General features: G+C 33.9%; 1 protein-coding gene across 1 annotated transcript in view; it reads left to right on the top strand.

The window, feature by feature from the left end:
- LOC120526394 (doublecortin domain-containing protein 1-like) overlaps positions 1-16,153 on the top strand; it is a 532,299-nt gene that overhangs the window by 278,225 nt on the left and 237,921 nt on the right. The window contains exons 10-11 of the mRNA XM_039749547.1: positions 12,691-12,792; positions 14,359-14,525. Coding sequence (XP_039605481.1) covers positions 12,691-12,792; positions 14,359-14,525 — 269 coding nt within the window. The remainder of the gene's footprint in view (positions 1-12,690; positions 12,793-14,358; positions 14,526-16,153) is intronic.

Here is a 16,153-nt window from a genome sequence, read left to right as displayed (position 1 = left end):
GAGTGCTTCATAAACTGGTAACAGAAAAGTGAAATGAATGGATTCAGAAAGTGGCTGAATGTCAAAAAAACATCAGTTCTAATACAATTTCTGAGCAAAGGTTTATTGTGCTCCTAAATGGATGGTGTCTGCCTGATCCCTGCTGTTGTGAGTCAGCAATAATAGAATTTTATATGTTTGGCACTGCAAAAAATTATTAGAGCACTCTTAAAATATCACTAAGTGGATATTTCATTATGATCATAATATATACTGTAAATCAATGACACTCCCATTTAGTACATTTAAAAAGAAATGCTACAATTAATAAAATAAAAAAACACAAAACTGGAAAAATATAGTCAGGAAATTAAGTCATATTTGTATAGCTTATAAAACAAAATTATAGACCATATCTAAAAAATAAATATCATTCAATCTTTATTCACCAAATAGTACACATACAAATATTGGAAGGGCTGACTCATTCATTTTTTCAGTTTCTACAAAGTGAAGCCAACCCTTTTATTATAACTCATTCAGATTAAATAAGACAATGAATGTGTTATTTAGAGAAATGTAATTTATTTATAAAAAAAATCAAATGATTACTTTTTCTGTTAGTTTCTATGGTCTAAATACAAAAATCTAAACTGTTTTCTTACATGCTACATGTTGTGGCTTTCATTTGTTGTGACAATTATGGTGTGTCATATGTTCAGAAAAACCCAACCTGTGCCACCCATAGATGTGTGCACAATAAAATGCAAATAACAAACACAAAGATGTTAACAAATAACTTCTCGTCTCTTTATTGTCAATATTGCCTCAGCCTCTCTGATGCACACTGCTGACTAGTTGTAATGGAATATTTAGCCACTGTGACCTTGCGTGGACTAGCCATACATGATATAAGCTGTTTATACATGAAACATGTCCAACATTCATTGTCATTAATAACTGAAATCTAAGAAACATTTACTTTTGTTTTAAATTAAGTTGATCTTATTTATCATATTTGGTAATTCATAACATATCAATGAAAACAAAGCAGTCCAATTATGCAGAAATTATTGTCAAAACTGCTTTGCCAAAATTTTAGGAAATTGACAATATTTATGCATAAGTAAATTCCAACTAGTTTGTTAATCCGATTCTTTATTTTTGCACGTGAGTTGATGAGAACAATACATGTTCACTGACTGTATTGTCCTGCACATTTAATGGCAACAAAACAATTCAGATTTCAATGTACAGTTTGCAGTGTCAAATGAAAAAGCTGCGGAGGGATTATTGGAGTACTCTGCTGTTGCATACCCCACTCTCCTTATTTATTTTATTGAGTTAACCCAACATAGCCTTAAAGAGTGTTGTCTGGACTATATGTTGGGTATTGACGTGTGTTAATAACATTGTGACAAATCAGCTCATGACCAGTAATTGTATTCTTTTGAAGCAGGTGTAGGAAAATGGCATGGGGGAGTAATTTCTCTTTGCCTCACTGGTTTATTCCCTAGAATAATAGCCTGTTTGCTAAGAGCATTTATCTTGCTACTTCCAGCAAACTATAGGTATCTGAAAATCAGTGACAAGATGCTCAGTTCTGGCGTGTACAATGTATGCAGAGATCAAGCCTGCGTCCTTAATATATTTCAAGCACTGACCAATGTATTTATACTGTTCAGATTAACAGATGATCAAAAGCATTGCATCTTGCATTTAAATACATTAACTATTAATCTAAAATGATTTAAAGACTAGTAGCAGATATTTTTCCGTCAATATCTGAATTTTATTGTTTTATTGCAACTAATAAATCAGCTTTCTGGCTTTTGGCAAAATCTAGGTTACCATTAGTGATATAGTGATCATCATTGTTTTAGTAGAAAAACCATGAAGGAAGCTTAAGTTGAAAAAACCAAATCAGGAAAATTAGTTTCTATTGTTGCTAGGTTATGACTATATCACCTGCCAGTGTTTGTGTCTTATAGTTGCTAAAAGAGTGTGGTAGACTCGAAGTTCTAGCTCAGCAACTGAGTGGATTAATCTAAATGCATCAAGAAAATTGTTCTTTAGATGACTTACTGCCCTTTTACCTCTAAGAGACTAATGTAACACTATAAAAATAAAAAATAATTGGAATGAATACATGATTTGTAAGACATATAACTGAGCATTTAGTTAGTTCAATGAATTGTAGAATTAAATGACAGCTTACTCATTTTGGTTAAAATAATTAAAACCTAGAACATTAGGACTAAATGCATAGTACTCAATGTGAGAGAAACTGCCATCAGTACACCTGAACAGAAAAGAAAAGAAATATTGTAATCATCTTTGAGTATTTCTTATATATGGGCATCCCTAAACTACTCTATATAGTAGTTAAAATCAAATCAGTTGCAGACAGTCTAGGGTTTTATTCTATTTTAAACTTTTAAATGCCTTATACTTCTTTATTAAACACAATTAAAGATAGAGGACTATTTCATTTATGTTAGGTAGAATGCTCAGAGGGGACTGGGCGGTCCCGTGGCCTGAAACCCCTGCAGATTTTATTTCTTTTCTCCAGCCGTCTGGAGTTTTTTTCAGTTTTTTCTGTCCACCCTAGCCATCGGGTCTTACTCCTTTTCTATGTTAACTAATGTTGTCTTATTTTAATTTCTTATTGTGTCTTTTATTTTTATTTTCTTCATTATGTAAAGCACTTTGAGCTACTTTTTGTATGAAAATGTTCTATATAAATAAATGTTGTTGTTGTAAATATGCTGTTAAAGTTGATGCACTGTTTACCATATAATTAGAAAGTTGCTGTTATGAGCTTATTAGATTAGATCATTTAAAACATGTCAAAGGTGGCTTAGAAACAGGACTGAGGAGAACACCTGGTAAGATGATTTGTGTTTTCTGTTAATTAAAATTTAGACCTTATATATTTTAATACACTCATTACATATTGGTTCCACTAGAATCTGTTCTACTAACACTACTACTACTACTATTAAATACCATATAGTTAAAATTAGATTATAATATAACTGTCAGCAACATTAGAAGCTACTTTTTCACTACTGCCTTTTTGATTTACAGTATATTATGCATATGTTTCTTTAAAGTGTTAAAAGTATGAATTAGTGAAGTGGAACAAATGCATGACTTGTGTTATACAATCAACATGCTATACCTTCATGTAAGTTTCTACTTTCAGACACAAGAATAGAATTAATCCAAATGTAAAAATGCAAAAAAAAAAGAAAAAAATGGCAAATTTTCTAAATAAAATTTAAAATATTATAAAAATATTAAATAGTGTTTTTACTCAAATAGCTATTAAATATTTAGAAAAGAGTCATCTTGGTTTACCAATATTCTGAAAATGTATGTAGAGGTAACAGACATAGCCCATAATACCAGAGTATATGATATTACGCATCTTGTCCTTTTGATACGGTGCCACATAAGACGACAACCTGCGGGAATTCTGAGTGGACAGCACAGAGTTGGGTGTAGCATTAGCTTCAGCTTAGATGGATTTTGGTATTATGATCTTTCTTTGAAATACTGTACATGAAATCAAATTTGCAGTAACTTCAATATATGGAATAGGACCACTGTTCTGAATTAATCCAAATGATTTAGATAACAAGTACATTCAATTTGCAAGTAGGCACTAAAGATCTAGATTCTGAAAAAATCTCATTTGTGTTGATATTTTGCATATATATTTTAAAGAAAATGTAAATATGTATAATAAAATATTAACAAATATAAGGGTTTAATACATGAAAAAATATTCAAGTATAACACACTTTTGACTGTGGGGGAAGTCAATGGTAGAGAATATAATTAATGATAAAACTCCGGAGTCCAAGTAAGATTCTTAACTGTCGACAGGCTAGGATCTATTTAAACAAGTTAATAGGGTGTATAAAATATAACAGCTCAAAAAGCCAGTGCTGTACAAGTTTTTGCAGTGTGCAGGCTACATGAACTACATTAACTGTTAGGACAGACTGAAAGAGTTTAATCTTTTTGAACTAAAAAAAGACTAAGTTGGCCCATAATAAGCACATTTAGGAGTGTATTATATATATATATATATATATATAGTGGTAGATAGGGGGCGCTCTTACTCCCTTGAACCCCTGTCCATGACTCCAGACACCAGGTAAAAGTCCAACAGTCGACTTTATTTTGTTGCCACAGTGCACAAAGCACACTCTCCACCACTATACTCATAAATTCACACAAATACTACAATAAATCAATTCTCCAGTTCCCACTCTTGCCACCCTTCCACCCAGCTCAGCTCTCCGTCTGGGAGCTCCCACAGTCCTTTTATAATCCCTGACCCGGAAGTGTTCTCAATCCCCAGTCCATGTGATCCTCAATCTCTTCCGGGTCAGGTAAAAGTTCTTTTCTTCACACCGGAAGCCCGTCGCTCTTCCTATGACGAGCTTCCAGGTCATAGGGCACAAATGAGTCTTCGGTCCTCCCTGCAGCACCCTCTTGCGGCCCCTGAGGTATCCAGCAGGGCTGAGAATAAAAACTACATCGTCCATGATTCCCTGCTGGTCTTCGGGGCACCTCCATACTGCAGGGAGGGCTCCATCTGGCGCCTGGGGTATTGGCGGAATGATAAGCCGCCAAATATCACAATATATATATATATATATATATATATATATATATATATATATAGTGTGATGGATGGCCAGGAAAGCTCCCCCGCCGGGACGCCTGGAGGAAGGACGGACTGGGAGAGCGGCACTATTCTTCCCTAGGCACCTGGACGATCCTTGAACCCTGGAGGACAGTGCTTCTGGTACACCAGGAAGTGCTGACGGACTAGGGATGGTGTATTCCCGGAGTGCTTCCGTGTGCAAGGGCAGCACTTCCGCCACACTGGGTAGTGCTCCTGGAAGGTCGTCATGATGTAGCTGGAGCAAGATAAAAGGGGCCGCCTCACTCCAATCGGTGAGCCGGGGTCGGGTGGAAGAGGACGGAGCTTGAGAGAGAAGAGTGGAGGCAGCTGAAGGACCAAGGACTGAGCAAAACCTGTAAACAGTTTGTAAATAGTGTGAAATAAATGTGTGTATGTTTTGGACATTGTGGTGTTGTGTCTGTTTGTGGCCAGGCTGTCTTTTACAATATATATATATATATATATATATATATAAATATATAAAAGATATAAAAAAAAGACTGTGACTTTTAAATCTCAATCTTAGCTTGATTGTATTCTGGACACATCATATTAGTAACAATTGAAATGCTATGTTGATTCAAGTGGTTCATCCTCATCTTTTTTCTCCATTAGACATTAAATGGGCTTATGACATTAACAGCATACTGCCACTTTTACATCGTTTATAAAATAAAGGATATTTAGCATGATAAATTGTCTTTCTCATTGTCTTCAGCTACTTAAGCTTCAGAATATTGTCACCTATTTCCATATTGTCACGACATCACTGTTATTTTGTAAACTGTCCTACGCTTAATAGCTTCTAGTAGAAATTTCAAAGATCTAAGAAAAGCACTCATCCATGATGTGATAGAAACTGTACCCTCGTAATAGGATAATTATATTTCTCAGTTGTATATTTAAAACCTAAGTGCATTCTTCAACACATTTGCTTATTTTGAAAGATCTGAATATCTATTTATATTAATATGTAATTAGATTAAATAAAACAAATTCTCAATTTGATTACATAAATTAGATTCTCTATCCTGTGTTCCTCAGATATCTACTGGGTTCTTCTGCAGGGACTCCAGTACCAAAGATGTGCGTGATAGGTTTGTTGGCGATTGTAAGTCGGCTTTGTGTGAGATGCATGAATGAGCCGTGTAATGGAACAGCACCCAGCCTGGGCTGATTCCTGCCTTGTTCCCAATGCTGTCTGTGACTTCACCCCCCTTCTGACCCGTGTGTTTAAGAATGTGTTAATCTCCTTTACTTGAGTCTTATTACAGGGTCTAGTCGAGCAGGCTTAGACCTTGCAAGTTTTGATGAGAACGAAAAAATAAAAAACTCACCATTTCATTTTGGTAATGATTGGGTATCACATAATTCCATTTAAATCTAATAAGAAAGTGTTCTGAATAGTTCTTAAATAACTAAAGAATCAAGAAATAAATGTTAGAGATGTTATTCTACAAGAAAAGATGGAAAGAAAACAGTTTAGATCAACCAGCTGATTTAGACACGATGATGTAAAAAACAGGTTTAGTGAAACAAGAATAGCTTCAAATAGCTATTTACATAAATACTATTATTATTGTTATTATTGTCACCCATTAATTTGGATGTCCATGCTGTAATTTTGTCTGCTAGAGAGCCTTATTCTCTTTGTGTCTGTACTAATGACCACCATGTTAGTCAATGAAAAGGCTTGTAGGGAAATAAAGAGGGATAAAACTAATTTTAAAATAATTTTATATATTTGTTTTTTTTTTTCAAATCAAACTGATGCTAGCTTTACTTTTGGTATGCCACTAATAATTAATAAGGTATACTTTGTAAAGCACTTTCTAATTTGGTCCAATCCCCCACCACCCACCAATGCCATCTTCAATGTCACTCAGCTATATATTTATGAATCTTAATACAGTGTTTGTCATCCAGTGCCCTCATTGACTCGATGTAACGTATGCATTATAAGAAAACACAGACATGACAGTGATAACTCTGTAACATAAGCAAAGCAAATGCCCTATGAAGGAACACTAATTGAGAAATAAGTAACAAATTATGTGTTATGTGAGAGGACAAACTCCCTGGGTGAATGAATGTCTGTGGCAGTAAGGTTCACTGGTTACATTTAAACCATGTGTCCACTGGGATAATGCGTTAGTTTTAGAAAGGCCTCACTTTCCCTGCTGACTGCCCAGCTGGCAATTCCCAGGGCACCTTCAAGGATGTTAGCAACAAAAAAAAATGAAAGCCTCATTACAACAGGCACTATAGGAGAGCCGACATTTCAACAAAATCAGGCCTTTAAATGGGATTAGTAGGACAGATTTTCTCTGTTACATGTAGCAAGATGGAAACATCACCTTGCCCTTAATAGTTACATATCAGCAATTGTGACTTTGAACCCTGACATCACACACCAATAAGTCCAAAGCAGAAATGAGAGCTGTATTTGAGTAGTAAGATCTGCTATTATAATACATTTGTTAATAGTTATACATGTATCATATATGTATATAATAAATATATTAAGCATTATGTTTATTTTAAAACTATAGTGCTTGAATACTTATTGTGTGATAATGCTAATACTAATTTAATACTAGTTTTAAACACAGGCAGATTCTGTGTTTTGTTTACATGTGTTCAGTCAAAAATGCAATTTGCTCTTGAGAACAAATGCACTAAACACATCTGGGCAAACTGCCTTCAGGTGTCTGGCAAGTGCATAATTTCACAAGTCAAATATTTAATTTATAAACTCAACACAAAAAGATTCTTTCATTGTTCAACTCAGCAGACCTCCATTTGATTCTCCATACTTTAGGATAATAGTAATAAGACAGGGTTACACTAACTGTAGAAAATAAAGAAAAGAGTGGTAGCGCTTCAAAAAGGACAGACTGTAAAAAAAAAGGAAGGACTGTAATAAATTAAGAGACAAAAATACATAAATATTTTTTAAATCAAAATTGTTAGAACAATTATTACAGACTTACAAAAATAAAACTTCTTGTGTCATCAGAGTGAGCATTTCTTTGCATGGCCATTTTTACATGTATTGAAAATCTCAAGTTTTACGAGATGTTGGTTACGTCTTATATTCATTTAAGTTATTCAAATGTTACTTCAGACGTCCACCACAAATGCGTTCCACTCTGCTGTTAAAGTGAGGAATACAGCTCTGTGCTTTCTGTGCCTGCCACTATGGAGGCTACTCAGGCAGTAAGTAACATGGTCTTTAATTAACCTTCACTTGTTCTTGTTCTCTTAGAACACAATTTGAACACAGTATATCCTAAAACTTTACTTGTACTCAGGGAAGCCATTCCTTACGCAGCAGCATAATCAACAGGCTTTCTTCTTCAGATGGTTAACAAAAAGTCCTAGGTTTAGAGTTTACATTTGAAATTCGTACAATTTAGTTGTGACTTGTTTCTTTGTCCTTCAGTATAAAATGTGTACATTGTCTAAAAAATACACATCTCATAGCATATTTTAAAAAATTATCAGAATAAAACTAATGCCCTAGAAAATAATGTGGTAAAATAAAAATAAAAGCAAAATTGCTGCCAAAGGACCCAGAGAATAATAGAAAGAAACATATCTTAAGAAAAATGACAAAAAAATCCAAACCTGCTGTGACACTTGGATTTTCTTTTAGGTAAAGTCTTGCAAGTATTTCTGGTTTTGTTGATGACAATGCTCAGTTTTCATGCTGCAAGTCAAACCAAATCCCTAATAAATCAACATACAATCAAGGACGTCAACTGCCCTTCAGTTCTATGATCTGCTTATATTCTTAGCTTTAAAATATTAAAAGTGAATATGAATGCCTCTGGACCAGTTGCATGAGCTTAGAAAAATCTGTTATTTACATTATAGTAGACAATAGGAGCACAGATATAGTTATTATATATTTCTTCAAATTTATATGAACTAATGTCCTGCACCATCTCTTTTAAGCAGTTTCTAATATGCAATACATGGTCAACCAAAATTAACCTCCAAGCTGATATCTTTACCAGTTTTTAAAATCACTTTGTCATCATATTAAGTGGAGTGTCATGTGTGCATTAGGAAAATAATTCCATCACTAAATTTTTTTCAGTGTCAAATGAGCATGCCAGTTTTCTTTTACTTAAGATAATATTGCATTAAGTTTATTATTAACAATACTTTAAATTGTATTGCCATAGCATATGCATTGTGCAATTAGGTAAGGTGAAGCATAATAAATAAACATCAATACAATCATACAACATAAAGACAACAGTAACAATCATTTATTGCATAATAGTTACAGACACAGTATTTAATGTAGTAATATATGTTGAATTGCTTTCTCCAACCTGTTTAATTTGTCCACAGTTTTTTACAATATAAAGCTTGTATTGTAGACAGAAAGGAATTAAGTTAATTGTGGTCCACAGTTGTCATCTATATATATAAAGGAGAGTTGGGATCCGAGAGACTGTGTTTGTGGAGGGATTGAGAGTTAAGGCGGGTGGGGGAGTCACGTGATCATCTCCCCTCCCATTCACTTAATTTCGCTCCGAGCTAAGCTCCCCAGCTGACGCGGTCATGCGTTCTTTTTCCTTAGTGTTTAGTCCTTTCTCCTTTAGTAATTTACTGTTTAGTACACGCGGTACTTACACACTCACTCATAAAAGGGGAGAAGACTCCGTGCAAGAAATGGGTGTTGAAACTACCTTGGAAGACATGCAATCAACAAGGCCATTACACGGATCTCAAGAGAGGTCTTTTAGGTTGGAAAAAAAACGCTTGGCTGCCAAAACCAGGTGATTAAACGAATCTCAACAAGAAACGACTTCTACGTTAGAAAAAAAAACGATTCGCTGCCAAAATCAGGCGGTTAAAAGAATTTGAAAAAGACAGGACGTCTAGATTGGAAAAATCATGATCCGGTGCCGAAACTAGCTGGTTAAACATGCAGCGGAGCACGCCAGGTCTGCTAGTATAATTATAAATTGTAGTTCACCTATCCTCAGTCAGTCAGTCATTATCCAACCTGCTATATCCTAACACAGGGGTCTGCTGGAGCCAATCCCAGCCAACATAGGGTGAAAGGCAGGAACAAATCCCGGGCAGGGCGCCAGCCCACCGCAGGACACCCACACATCAAGCACACACTAGGGACAATTTAGAATCGCCATTCCACCTAACCTGCATGTCTTTGGACTGTGGGAGGAAACTGGAGCACCCAGAGGAAACCCATGCAGACAGAAGGAGAACATGCAAACTCCATGTAGGGAGGACCCAGGAAGCGAACCCAGGTCTCCTAACTGCGAGGCAGCAGCGCCAACACTGCGCCACACTTCACTTCTTCTATGAATACAAATTCATTGAATATATGAAAAAAGCAATATATCAGATAATTGCACTTTTATAGAATCTTCAGTTTGTTAAAGATTCATGCATTGATCTGTCACATAAAATTCCCTAAACAAATTTTTGTGAAAAGACAGAATACAGTCACTTGATAATGGTAACATGTCTTCCAGTTTCAGTTTCCATCCCTGTGTACAGCTCCTTTATTCTATAAAAGTGAAACCGTACAGTTAATTCTAAACAAATGTTTCCTTATTTTAGTTCATATTCTACATATTTCCTGCATTCTGCATCAAAACGTCCTGAATGATCAAAAAAATAAAGATCTCCCACATACACATTCACTTGCCATTGTAGTTCATTTTCAAAAGTGACAGAAAGCTAGGCTGAGATTTGTAGTAATGAAACGTGTTTTAAAAATGCTGTAAGTCATTTTAGTTATCTTGGAAAAGACCAAAATAACTTTTAGATATGTTTCTTAGTTTCTATACTTGAAATTGCATTTTCAGAGATCTTTAAATAGTAACAAGAAATGACAAACCAGAGAAAGCAATTGTAAATGTGCTTAATTTAGAATTTATTGAAATGGAGTTTTTAGTAGGTTATGAAGGTAAATGATGAAAATTCATATGACTGTTTAAGTCATAAAGGTCATAGACATTCAGAATTGTTGTTTCTGTTGTATTATGTTTACATGACATGTTATTATGGCTGCGTCTCTGTGTATTGACCTGTAAGGACTCAGATCAAGATACACACTTCTGGTGCACAATATATGAGCCACAAGTCATTGAAACTTAGTAGCGTATTTGCTAAGACTCATAGCAATGTGAATAACATCTTTGAGTTCTTTTTCATTTATAAGGTGACTTACATGTTATAAGTTGAGGAAAAATATATAATCTAAACAGTGTTTTGTACAGTGTAGCTTTCAAGACAGTATGTTTTTAAACTATACTGCTAGGTAAAGTGTGCTTCTCTGAGATTATGTGCTGCTTCTCTGTATATGAACATTCAACATTTGAGATATGTGGCAACAGTCTGCAACATCCTGCCTAAAATACCTACGAGTTACTCACATGGATTTCCTATACTGAGTCACAAAAGACAGTAAGGAAAATAATAAAAACTGGGAGATATATGTCAAAAAAAGCAAAAACAAAACAAAGAAAGGACAAAACCATGAGTCAAATCAGTCTTTCATTGAAACCAAAAGGAAATCAACATTCAGGAGTCAGGAACCAAAGCAATAAATTCATTACTGTGAAGTCAATATAAAAAGCTTTTATTGCAAAGGAAAGTTTTTCTGTGCAAAGTTGGATAGTAAATATCCACCGAAGGTGACCATTTAACTCCTTCACGTAATTGATGCCCAATGTCGCGAACCTTCTGGCCATGCCCATGACAATGGGATCACTAAGTGGCAGTACTCACAGAAGAAAAAAATGGCATCACAAAAAGCTGCAAAAAATATTTTGCCAATTTATTTTATATGCAAATAATAGCATTATATTCATAGTCCTTGGGTCCCTTAACCCCTAAATAAATGCATAGAGTGTATGAAATAATGCAGGGAAGAGCTGCAGAAAATATGTTTATAAAATTTCTCTCTTCATCTTGTTAGGACTTCAGCTTATATCTTTGTCTTTTATAACATGTAATTTTTTCCACACTCTTGCTTTGGGTTTGTCTACATTTTATTCTCGTTGTCTTGTGATATGGTTAGTATATCACTGCTTCTGCCCCTGACTTTGTTAGTTAGGACTCTCTGGTGTGGTGTTAATTCATTCTGCAGTTACCCAAGAGTCTTGTAAGCCACTTGCTACCATACCCCCTGTGCACTGACATTAGTTTGTTTTTACAACTATGTTTCCAGCTAATATTTTTATTTTTGTGACTAAAAGGTAGCACAGCAACACAGTGGTTACTTCTGCTGTATTACAGCTCAAATTTCCTGGGATCAAATGACAATCTTGGTTGCAGTCCATTTAAAGTTTGCACTTTCTTTCTATGTTTGCATGGGATTTCTCTGTGGGCTATCTTTCCACATCCCAAAATGTTTGTGGGTATCCATGTAATGGAGTGTCAATCCATTCCACCTTATGTCTGAAAGGCTATGGTGCTCTGTGACCCTGATTGATTAAGCAGATTTGAGAATGTTATGCTGTAACATATTATAACAAAAGAATGTACATTTTATTTTTACAGCTGCCATTCATTTTATTCTTTTGGTTACCCAGCATACGAGAACTTGCAATAATCTATCTATCTATCTATCTATCTATCTATCTATCTATCTATCTATCTATCTATCTATCTATCTATCTATCTATCTATCTATCTATCTATCTATCTATCTATCTATCTATCTATCTATCCACAGAAAGCATACATAAAGGACTGGGACAGACTTTTAAGAAATAGCAACATTTAAATCCTTTGGGAACATGTGAAGTTTTATAATTCATAATTACTTTTTCAATTTGTTTAGTTGATTTTATATTATAACTTTAAACATTTAAACATGTTGTGGAGCTACCAATAATTATTTATCCACATGGTAATCCACATGCTGTAAGTTAATACCTTTACTCTGATATTGGGACGATTCCGAAGATTTGTTGTTTTCATTTTTTTATAAGAATGTTTTGTTTTAACAGGTTTATGAAAATGGCCAAAGCACTGGAGGAATTACTGTATACCTTAATAGAAAAGAAGTCGAAAGAGGCTGTGAAAATAACATTAAAACTATGATGGATAGGGTATGTTTAAACTTTCAGAATTTTATCATCTATTATAAGCTTGTGGAAATATGCTGTACAAAGGATGATTTATTGTTTTTCATATGCTACTTAGAAGTTCTAAAACACATTTTATGGTATAATCTTTAGCAGTGCAAATGCATGGTCTTTTTTCAAATACTGTGTTCATACTGCATACATTTTTGTTGGATATTTTAACTTGGAAATTCCATCACTTTCAAAACATTTATAATTATTAGTTCCTTTGCAGAATCAGTGCATAAAATAAGTGCATATTAGCCACTTATTCCAAACATTAACCTTTTTTCTGACTTGCATACCGCTGTAATACTTGAGTAGTTCTGCGGCTTTATCCACATGTATACTGTGTATGTGTATCTTTCTGTTGGCAACCTACTTTTGTAAATCTTTAGTTTCCCTGAATCAATTAATGTCTGCATGTGTAGCAGACTACATCAATATACATCAAAGCACATTTATGACTAAACCATCTTTATCAATTCTGTAAAGTAAGTTCTGCAACAGGCTTTCAAATGAAATGAAAATATTTCATCAACAAAAAATGCCAAAGTCTGTTTATTTATAGACAACACTGCCAAATTATTTCTTTTAGTTATATATTGGTTTAGTTATTACATTTATATTGACTCATATGCATTGTACATATAATGATAGTTCTGTACAAAGGACAGAGGCATCATTTTAATAAAAATAATTTTTAAAAAGTGCTATTTTTATTATGTACTACATCAATACACTTTTTAAATCTCCTAAGATTAACTACCAAATCAAAAAGGTTTTCATTCACCATTTCCATTTAAAATTAGGTTTTATGATTACAAATATAAATGACTGTAATTTTCTCATTTTTAAAGTTTGTTTAAAACATAGAAAAATTAGAGCAGCCCTGTTTCAAAACGTGCATTGTAATGTTAAGCCTGAATCTGACATATCACTGTCATTTTGTTTCAAAGTTTTTCAATGTATGTGATTGGATTAATTTTAATATTTTGTTTGTTTTTTTGTTGTTTGTTTTTGTTGTTTTCAGGTTTTTTAGTGTTGGATAGAATAATGTTTCTTATAGACAATATAAAAATTAAAATAATTGCATGGACATTCTTACAACTTTTTATATATCATACAGATTATTTCAAACTGTTTTGCAATCATTTTAATTGCAATGTTTAAAAATAAAAACCCATAAGAATATAAAATACATGAGGGTGAAAGAAAAACAAGTTTTTTTTTTCTTTTTTAACAAGATAAATCACCATGCTGCAATAAAAAAAAAAAAAACTGTTAGACACAGAAAAAAAAAATTTCTATTCCATCTTCTAGTGCATTAGTTTGTTCAGAACGTAAGGTCAAAGTCCAATAATAATCCTGTTGCACCCCCTGCTGGATAAAAGCTTATGCTCATTTTGCTTCTGTAAGTCAAGCAACCATAAAGTGATTTCAGATTACCATAACATACATTTGAAATTCAATTATGCAGTTTTTCAAATCAAAAAAAAAAAGCCAAAAACACTCAATGCCGGCACTGATGATTTACTATTTCCTTTGCAGTTACTTCAGATGATTCATCAAAGACTTCAGTTTTGTACGGATTATAGTCCATCTGGTCTTAATCTCTTTCCCACTTGCCTTTTTGACCAACATGGGCAAAAAATACAAAACCCACTTTCTCTTCAGAATGACCAAGAGGTTTGGGTGGCATATGGAGAGGACTACCGGTAAGCACTTGATTTAACATTGAGGCAGTTGCTTATTTGACAAGCTAATGCTGATTTCACTGTAATCCATTGATTGCCCCAAGCATGGCACAGCAACTGTTTTTATTGCTTCCCTGGGAATTTTCAGGAGGTCTTGTTTGAGGCAGAATCGTTGGAGGGACATGACATCTCTGTCTCTAACTTTCTCTTATAATGTCTTGTCATGGTTCCTGATGTCTGCCTGTCAGCACAGCAAGCAGGATTTTTTCATGTCTGAATAGTCACCTTAATGATGGCAGATGGAATCACCACAGGGGGTCGGAGCCCATCACACTGTCATTGTTGTGGGTCGCCCTGACCTGCTACTGTGGTTCTTATTTTTGTCCTCTTTCTGTACTTAAAGCAAAGTGAACAGTAATTGAAAAGTATCTTCAGCAAATTGTCAAATCCATAGAAATATTGTAGGGCCCTACTTTTATGGCTCTTGTCAGACAGAGCACCTTAACCAGTGGTAGTGAATATGAAGCTATACATAATTTTATGGTCTAGTTGATTTAATTTAATGCCATAGATATTAATGGAGGCCATTACGATATTCTCTGTTGGTAGCTGTTGATCATCTGTGATTTATAAGGGCATACAAATTGATTTCTTTACAAATTAATTTTAAACATTTTCTATTTAAGTATAATGTGGTTAAATGGTGCTTAAACTGCTGACAAAGCACATAATCAACATCAGTTTCTGATTGGAAACTATTCAGATATTTAGATTTAGATTTGGGGGGCACTGGTATTGTGAAAGTCAAAGAAAGATAACTTGTTTGTATTAAATATGCTGATTTACAGAGCATGTGAAATATCCAGTCCTGTATATTACTGTGATATTTTTTAATGTGTTACAATACTTGATTTATCTTTTTTAAAAGCATTCCTAACTTATTTTTGTTGTGATTCATAAAATCACAGTCCTCACCACATTAAACACTTTTTTTTCCCACTTGCTCTCCATGAAATTTTACTGCATTCATTTTTTCATGTTAAAATGTTTTATTTTATTCATTATATAATGATGTAGTTTGTGTGATCCTCTACACTGTAAGTAGATACATTTTTATTTTAAATATATGAGAAAAATTCTACTGTTTCAATCAAATGTGTACAAGCAATGTGTTAATGGCAAAACGGTGTAAATAAGACATGTGACCATTTATTCTGTTTTTTATTCTCTCTGTAAAAAGTTTTCATTACAAACACAAGTTATTCCAGCCCCTCTCTTAGATTTCTAACTCACATAACCTAAACATATGTTTCTGTAATTGATTTAAGCAGTGCCTTTCATTTGTCATTTCCAGTCATTTTCTATATATCATACGTTAAAGACAAACAGTGATGTCACATCAAATTTTTCAGCTTAGATGATGAATCAAAAAAAGTGCCTATCAATTACAAGCAAATAAATAAAAAATAGAATGATTGACATTATGTACAGTTAGTTTAGTTTTGAGTTTGAAAGATATAAGATGATAGCTTGAAATTAGTTGTCTTGTTATTTACTGGATTTGTAACAAAGGTAGCAAAATGAAATGGGGAAAGAGAGTTAGAGAAAACATGATATTGAATGGACTGATTAACAATACCTCCATCTAT

The sequence above is a fragment of the Polypterus senegalus genome, chromosome 1, assembly GCF_016835505.1.
Source record: "Polypterus senegalus isolate Bchr_013 chromosome 1, ASM1683550v1, whole genome shotgun sequence".
In the NCBI taxonomy this organism is placed as follows: Eukaryota; Metazoa; Chordata; class Cladistia; order Polypteriformes; family Polypteridae; genus Polypterus; species Polypterus senegalus.
Note: the sequence above shows the minus strand (reverse complement) of the source record. Positions and strands in the feature narration are given on the sequence as shown.